At 36.2% G+C, this 8,834-nt stretch overlaps 1 protein-coding gene across 1 annotated transcript in view; it reads left to right on the plus strand.

Moving 5' to 3' along the window:
- CACNA1D (calcium channel, voltage-dependent, L type, alpha 1D subunit) overlaps positions 1–8,834 on the plus strand; it is a 154,843-nt gene that overhangs the window by 124,205 nt on the left and 21,804 nt on the right. The window contains exons 36-40 of the mRNA XM_009993306.1: positions 994–1,153; positions 2,374–2,501; positions 2,616–2,712; positions 4,264–4,366; positions 5,466–5,567. Coding sequence (XP_009991608.1) covers positions 994–1,153; positions 2,374–2,501; positions 2,616–2,712; positions 4,264–4,366; positions 5,466–5,567 — 590 coding nt within the window. The remainder of the gene's footprint in view (positions 1–993; positions 1,154–2,373; positions 2,502–2,615; positions 2,713–4,263; positions 4,367–5,465; positions 5,568–8,834) is intronic.

An 8,834-nucleotide genomic window follows, 5' to 3' on the forward strand; every position in this document is an offset into this window, starting at 1 on the left:
TTTTGAAAATATGAAAGGCTGTTTGAAAGATAAAGGAACAAACTGTTCTCTATATTTGCTAAAGAGATTACAAGAATTACGGAGTGTAACTTGCAGAAAGGAAATATCAGATAAGCAGTAGGGAAAACTTTCTGATGGCAAAAATATCTAAATCCTAATGTATGAGAATTATGGAAACTCCATCAATAGACAGCTTAAGAAGAGGGTAAATTTGCCAGAAGTGCTTCAAAGTGTCCTAGAACAAGGAATGACAAGGAACAGGGATGCCTCTAAAGATGACAGCCTTGAGAACTCTCTTGCCCATGATTCTTTAACTCCATGGGGCTCCTATGCATTGATACTACTCTGTCTGGCAAAACTGGGTGGTCATTCCTTATGTGGGACCAAGGGCATCACCCAGTAACATCTAAGTCACTTTATCCATGTGAAGACTTTTACCTTTGAAACTAGGTAATGAATACAGCCAAAGATGTCATAAATGTGTAGTTGTCTTTTAAATATTTGGAATCATGGGTGTGTACACAGGCATTACCCAACTATGCAAAAAAATGCACTAGCAGAAGTTAGACACAAGCATTTCCTCCAGCATGCTGAGGAAAAGGCAATTAATCTTTTACAAATAAATACTTTCAACTTTTTGAGAGGTTTTAATACACAACATCGCATTCATACACAGCAATAAGTATTTAACTATTGCAATAAGTATTTAACTTGTAAATCACAGTTTGACATTCAAATTTTTACTTGCTAGGCTTTATGGTGCATGGGTGAACCTGATAAAAATGGATCTGCAATATCAGATCTATGCTTGTCATTTCTGAAACATGCTCTGCATTTTTGAAATTAGTTAAATTAGAACTCTGAAAAGTTCACAATCTGTTTTCACAGTTCTGCTTGTAAAGCACTGAGCATTTTGTCAGACCTTAACAATTAATACTTCTTTAATCCATGTTGAGCAAATAATGCCTAACTTATCTTTGTGACCTTATAAAGGTGTGCAACTGGAGAAGCCTGGCAGGAAATCATGCTGGCATGTTTGCCTGGAAAACGCTGTGATCCAGAATCCGATTACAATCCAGGGGAAGAGTACACATGTGGAAGCAATTTTGCCATCATTTATTTTATCAGTTTTTACATGCTTTGTGCATTTTTGGTGAGTCTAGCTTGTGCTTATTAACAGCAATGAGCTTTGGCACTTTGGCTTTCTTCTGAAGTAAGAGAGTAGTGGGTTCAGAGAATTATTAAAAAGTCCATATCTAAAATATTTTTGCAAAGTTATATTTTTCTATACACAGTCCTAAGTCCTGCATCCTACAGCAATTTTTACACTGAAGGGGATGAAACACTGGCACAAGTTGCCCAGAGAGTTGGTAGATGCCCCATCCCTGGAAACATTCAAGGTCAGATTGCACAGAGTTTGAGCAACCTGATCTAGTTGAAGATGTCCCTGATTGTCACAGGGGTGATGGACTTGGGTAACCTTTAAAAGTCTTTCCAACCAAACCCATTATATAATTCTAAATTCTCACATGCAACACGTTCTGACCACGTGTGCAGGAGGGAGTGGTTGCATGTTTGAGAGCTAAATTAACAGTCTTTTCATCAGGTATTATTTAATGCATTTATCAACAGTATCATGAAATATTGATTAATAATAAAGCTGCAATTCCTTTGCTTATTTGTATCATTTAAACTTAGCAGAATTTGGATTTGTGTCTCTCTGCACTCAAACTGTGGCATATGAGATGTGAACAGTAACCTTTCTTCCCAATCCATGGCATTATGGATTATTTGCTCTAAAATAATATTTGAAAAATGTTTTCCCTCATTGCAGGTGTCTGGTCTAAGCTGGTTGATTTGTTCTATTCACAACAGTGCTCTCCTTGCAAAAGGAGAGTGGTCAAACAGAATTCTATGAAGTAATATAAACAAACATTCTGCTGCTCTGTATCATCTGTGTTAACAAAGCACACCCAGAAGTCATTGTTAGTACATTGAATCCTGTTAATACAAAAGCTGCTTCTTGAGGTCTGCACTGTGTCAAACTCATGTATTGGATCCGTTCTTTAGTTTCATGTAATGGGATCTGGCAGATCAAGGAAGAGAAACAAAACAACACAGCCTATGTCAAAGGCTGAGTAATCTAAGGCAGCATCACACTCTTGTCATATCATTAGGTAGAGTTTCAGTTAAGTGGTTAGCAAGTATTTTCTGTGTTATTTTATGATATTTGCCAAAAAAAATCATTGTTTATTAGAACAATTTATTTGTTTGAATTCTTACCCTGCTACCTTATAAAATTATTTTATTTATTGAATATTTTTTAAAATTTCAAAATAATTAAGGCAGATTGTTCTTTATTACTTTTTTTAGATTATAAACTTATTTGTGGCTGTCATTATGGATAACTTTGATTATTTGACACGTGACTGGTCTATTCTGGGTCCCCATCACTTGGATGAGTTTAAAAGGATATGGTCAGAATATGACCCTGAAGCAAAGTAAGTTAGAGCATTTCTCTGATACGATTTATGTGGTAAAAACAATAAAAACAGAGCACAGTATATTCTTGGGGAATGGATGTATGTTTGGTAACTGATGTGTCTTGGTCCTAGGGGAAGGATAAAGCATCTTGATGTGGTTACGTTACTGAGACGCATTCAGCCACCACTTGGTTTTGGCAAATTATGCCCACACCGAGTGGCCTGCAAGGTAGGTTTTACCCTGTTTTCTTTCTAGGTTTCTCTCACAGTTCATTAATTCAGTTCTGCCCCATGTGTCTTGGATGCACCCTGTCTGTTTACAGGATCTCCTTCACTCTCAAATTTTCCCAGTTTTTTTGCAGGATTAACTTAAACCAGCAAAATCAGTGTTGCTTCTTTCAATCTACTCATTTTAGTAGCTCCCACCACTGTAAAATTCTTCACAGAGCATAAAAATGAAAGGGGTTGGTCTGTAAATCTACAGTTAGTCTGTTATGGTCACATATATGAAATACCTCATCCCAGCATTTCTAGTCACCCAGTGTCACATATAAGACTACTTCAACCCAGTGACACTTCTGAGTTCCCTTCAGTCTCAGGGAGAAGAGGGTGGTAGTTTACTTTAATTGACAAATTTTCATACAGTACTTCTACATTTGCATTTATTAGAGGTTTGCTGCATGTGAAACATAGAAGTGAGTTTGAAGGATGGGGACTGCAAGCTGATCAGTGTGCAATGCAGTATGTAGCAGGGAGTGAGAAGAATGAAAATCAAAGGGAATATAAAGTGATGCAGAATTTGTCAGGCACGATGTGTAATGTAGATGAAGATTAATTGCATTTTAATGTAAAAGTTGAAAGGCAACACAAAGGAGCTGAATAATTCAGAACTATGGATATTGTGAAAAAAAAAGCAGGAATAAGAACAAGCCTTTTAATTGAAGGATCATTACAACAGCACTGTCATTTGGGTTTCTTTTTTATCTGTTTTATAAATAGGTAGGTTGATGTAGAAAACACTGGATTCAAATGGAATGAATGCACAAAGCATATGTCACAATGCCATACAAAGCAAACCTATATCTATACATTAAGTTAAATTATCCAGTTGAGTAACACTTTTAGACTAATAGAAGAAAATCTAAGACAGACATTAGGAAAAGATTGTGACAGATTAAATAGATTCTTCTGACAGGCTCACAGCAGTAGTACCCAGAAAGATAAAGGGTCTAATGCAAAGATGGACTAATCCAAAGAAGAAAGCCACTTTCCCACTAATTCAGTGCAGACAGCGTGAGAGATGCACAACATCGCTGAAGAGTTACCTGAGAAATTAATCAGCTTACACAAAACAGACCTGGTGCCGTGGTTTTTCATGGAGCCTGAGGCAGGAGGAACCTGTGGGAAACCTGGAATGTGACTGCAACTGGAATGCATACTATTAAAGAATTACATTTGTCCTTAGTACTTGCATACTGTCACTTATAGCCAAAGGCTGGGCTTCAGTGTTTGCAAATTAACTCAATAAATAACTCTTGAAAAATACTGTACAGTTTTTGCTTTTGTATAAGCATGTATGGTTAATATCAGAAAGAAGCAGTATTGGGTGGTTATTATATAGTCAGGATGGAAGACTCAACCTTTTTTGAAGACTGAAATAATTTTTATGTTTCTCACTGGATATTATTGGTTTAATACATGAGCTTTTCAGAAATGAACATTACAGGAGGGTTTTTCAAACAATGCCACATTAAATTTGTTTTCTGTTTCTCATTTACAGAGGTTAGTAGCCATGAATATGCCACTGAACAGTGATGGAACTGTCATGTTCAATGCTACATTGTTTGCTTTGGTTAGGACAGCTTTAAAAATAAAAACAGAAGGTAAGTTTCTTGGCTGTAAAGATTTCACTGCACTTGTCAGAAGGTACAATAAGAAAAAATTACCTTTTACTTTATTAATTTAATTGAACACAAGTAAGGCTGCCTTAGTCTCATTGGATTTAGTTTGCTTTTGGATCATGGCTTGTATCCACTGTTGTTAGGAATGAATTGCTAGAAAATGAAAGAAAAGGGATAGTGAGGCCAGAGCCCAGGAAATCTCAGAAATTATTATTCACTTTCATCTGGTCAGAAAAAAAAACCACAAAACAAATCATGTAGCAGTGTCATAACAGGAGTTCTGGTGTAAGGAGTGACTATGTTCCCTTTTCTATCCAACCAAGATGCTCCTTCCTCACTGCTGTTTAACTTGATACCTTGTATTCCCCAACTGTTGCACACTTGAAAGCAACATCTCCAGTTTGGTCAAGGCCAGCTGACTGGGTTGAATGGATTTCTGCCATTTGCATGAGAGAAAAAAAATATAAAATACTAGTATATTTCAAATAATACTGCCTTCTATTTTAATATTTTTTTTAATTATTTAATAATTTTTTTCTACTTACTGTTCCATGTCTTCTGCCCTTCTCAGCAGAATTTGAATTCCACTGCCAATAACTGAATAGATTAATCCCCCTCAGGCATTGCTGTGGCTCTGCAAGAAATGAAAAACTGCTCAGTAGTCAGTTGCCTGAACTCTGAAGCCTGAAGAACTGAGTAATTACTATGATTAAACAAATAGAGGCTCAGCTTTGTATCAAGAAAGAAGTGGCTTGCAAAGAGCAAGTAATCACTTTCTCCACAATTCAGGTAGAAGTTATTAAGCAGTGACAGAGTAGAGCCAAGATCTGTAAATTATTGTTGACCTCTGCAGAACTCCAGAGACTGAGTTGAAAGCCCCAGGAGCTCACTGTCTTCCACACTTTCTTCTCTTTAGTTGTTGTAGTATTGTTACGTGCTACTTTTTGGAGCTTAGACTTGCTGCTAAGCACCCTTTTCACTGTCTTTATTTGTATACAGCTAATTAATATGCAAAGAATCATGCATTGCAGCTGGTTGAAACATCATTACCATCTTCTGGTTTTCTGTTCCATCGCCACAGGTAACCTAGAGCAAGCAAATGAAGAACTTAGAGCAGTTATAAAGAAAATATGGAAGAAAACAAGCATGAAATTACTTGATCAAATTGTTCCTCCAGCTGGCGGTCAGTCTGATAAACTTTGCAATATGCTGTTCTCTTTTTGCATTTTGGTCTTTCTAGATTGTTATTAACCAAAGAAATAAAATTAATAGATTTTGCAATTATAATGTCAATAAAGGCCAACAAACAGTAATCACAAAATAAATATAGAGAAAATTACATCCTGTTACACTAGATAATACATATAGGACTGAGAAATACAACTTCCTTAGATCAAAAAGAGGAAAATATGGTTATTTTCTTGCTTGAAAAAAATAACTTATTAGTCCTAAACCTAGTCTTGATTTCTAGTAATTCAGCAAAATAAGCTAAACTTAGTTTGATTTCAATGCATTGAAATAACATGTTTTGTACTAATTAAGCTTGACAATAGCTTATTTCACTGTATATGTTGAATACTTCTGGGAGAAAACAAAAAAAAAACCAATTGCCATCTCAAATTTTCTTTTTCTAAATTAATAAAGCAAGAAGCTAAGTTATCTCAGTTACACAAGTTTAAACCAGAGCACTTTCATAGTCAACAGATAATGGAAATGGTTCACATGAGATATGAATACGGCCCATGTAAAGAGATCCCTAAATTCTAAAGACACCAATATGTTTGTGAGATCAAGGCACATGTAATAATTGTTTCTAAGTGCCATAAAATGACATATTTCTTATCTCTCTCTCTTTAAATATATATATTCTGATATATATATTTAGCCTTTTTCAATATATACATTTTTATTAATATGCTGTAGTGTAGGTTTAGGTGACTGTTTTTTACTCACTTTTTCAAGTTTTAAAGGTGCAGAATCTGTTGTGCTGTTGCCCACACACAGGATGTATTTATCTAGACATCCAATACCTAGATCCATTGTAATCATCTGGTATTTCTTGTAGTTTATTGTACTTTATAGTGTTACTGCAGCTTTCAAGACTGATCACACTCAGGTTTGGAAGCAGACTCAAGATCCCAGGCCCGGTGGTGGTGGAGGCTGATCCCTTTCTGAAGGTGATACTCTCAGTCTCTGGGGGAGGAGGAGCATGCTGGCTGCACTGCTGTTCAGCATGACCCCAGAAGCAGCATTAGCTTTGTCGCTGGAGGGAGCCACTTGCTATTGGTGTAGTGGCTGCCAGATAATAGTGGGAATGAAGGCAAAACTCTAGCAAATTTGACTATCCGAAGGGGAACTGATACTGCACATTTAAAACAACGTTTTGTGCTCTACTCTTGTTTTTAGCCTTACACCTAAGTGCTTGCATGGCATAGATGAATTGCTTTGTTATTGTTGTAACTATGTGCTTGAGCTTTTTCTGCAGCCTCTGTTCCTTTCAACTATGAGTCTTTCCGAATATTCTGAAGCAATTCTGTTTTAGGGTGGTGGCATGGAATTAGTGTTGCCTCTTGCCAACTTTATTCCCCTACATTTTTTAATTGAAATAGAGATGCATGCTTCAGAATAGTGAGCTGTGCCTGCCTAAATCAATCTGACAAAGAATCTGTAAAGATTACATTCCTAGAACTAATCTTACATAGTAACACACTGTTAACTTCAGCTTCATTTCATTGCTGAATATAAGCTATATATTTATTTTCAGCTATACTAAAATTCATGCTAATATTTGTTCTGCAACTTTAGCTCTTCAGTGTAGGTAGAAGGCTGAAAACCTGCATCACTGCTCAATGGATAGGAAACAGTGCGACTTCTACAGCCCAGTATAAATAAGAACATGTTGGGAAGTCCCAACATTTATTTTTTATTTATTTATTTCAGTTTGGCTTGTTTCTCTGCAGGCCTTGTTTTGTCTTACCTGAAAATTGAAAATACTGTGGCCCATGTAGCAAAATGAGGAATACAGCTATTTTACATTCATATGCCATAGGAGTGTAAAATAGCTTCATATAGAGAAGAAATTACTTACTGTTGATGCTTAATATTCAATAGAAAATTGTCTAGGACAATAACACTAGTGGCAGCTGATAATAACAATCTCCTAGGGGACAGAAAATTCTATTAAATGTAGATCAGCAAAACATCCACATTTTATATGTTAAAATCACTTGTGCTTAAAAGCATTGAGTGGTTTATATTTTTCTCTGGTTCTGCCTTTGCTAGTATCACTGACTGCATGACCCTGCCTCCAGAACACAAGCAGAACAATTTTTTTGCAGAGCAGAATGAAATTAATCACTATAACATTTTTTTCCTAAATTATAAATAAATGCACTAGAAATTATAACATAGTTAATTATTTGTATTGCTTAATTAACTCATTACAACTTGAATTAAACTGCTAACAGCAACACATTTTCAGTGCAGAGAAATGAAACTGCTTTGCAAAAACACAATGTCAGTCCAATGGCTGAATATATGAATGAGTTAATATTCTTAGGAGACTAGAGAGTAAGAGAAGTACAACTTACTAAAGATTCACCTATATTTTCTAAACTCCCCAGTCTCCACCTGCAAGCCTTATTAATTCTGCCTAATACTTTTTGTCCTCTTCCAAAAACTTCCTACTGAAACAATTTGTTTTGCTGCCACTAATTGCAGTTACAGATTTGTCTATTCTGTGGTCAGTTATGCTTAGCTGCCTCCCTATACCTGTCCATATCTGGCTCTATGTACGTTATTCAACAAACTATGTCAAGGATGGCTCCCCTTGGCCAGGCTTCAGTTCTTGTGTGCACGTGTCTGCAGTACAACTGATTGTGCCTGTGAAGTACCCACAGACTTTGGTATGCACACTTTTTAAAAACTGGTAATGTATCTATCCAATACGCTTGGAAAATGTTGGTGCATGTTCAGAGCGACCAATAAAGGCCACTCACTTCTGCATACTGAGACTTTGCAGATGGTGTCATCTCAGGTACACTCAGTAGTTGTGCTACGTCCTAGCCTGACTTGAGACATGCTTTAAGTGCAACCCATAGTAGTATATGTTATATTAAATCTGTCACTTCTATGTTCATGTTCTTTCTAGGAGCCATTTGCTATATCACTTCCTGGAAAGTTCTGTTCAAATACTTGAAACAAAATAGTATAAAGGATGGGGAAAAGCTTATCTGGGCACTGTGACCAAGGCTACATTGCAGACCAATAGCTAAACGAAGGAAGGCAAGTTTAGATTAGATGCTTTCCAAGAGATCTCCTTCTAATATAAAGTACCATTATTGTTCTGAGGAGCTGCCATGGGAAATTACAGATGAACATCAAAGCAAATGTTCAAAAAAAGTTTAGGAATCAGTTTTTTTGAGTGAATGAAAAAGCTTTTTTCCTGCTG

Source organism: Chaetura pelagica, unplaced genomic scaffold (genome assembly GCF_000747805.2).
Source record: "Chaetura pelagica isolate M959 unplaced genomic scaffold, ChaPel_1.0 scaffold630, whole genome shotgun sequence".
Classification (NCBI taxonomy): domain Eukaryota; kingdom Metazoa; phylum Chordata; class Aves; order Apodiformes; family Apodidae; genus Chaetura; species Chaetura pelagica.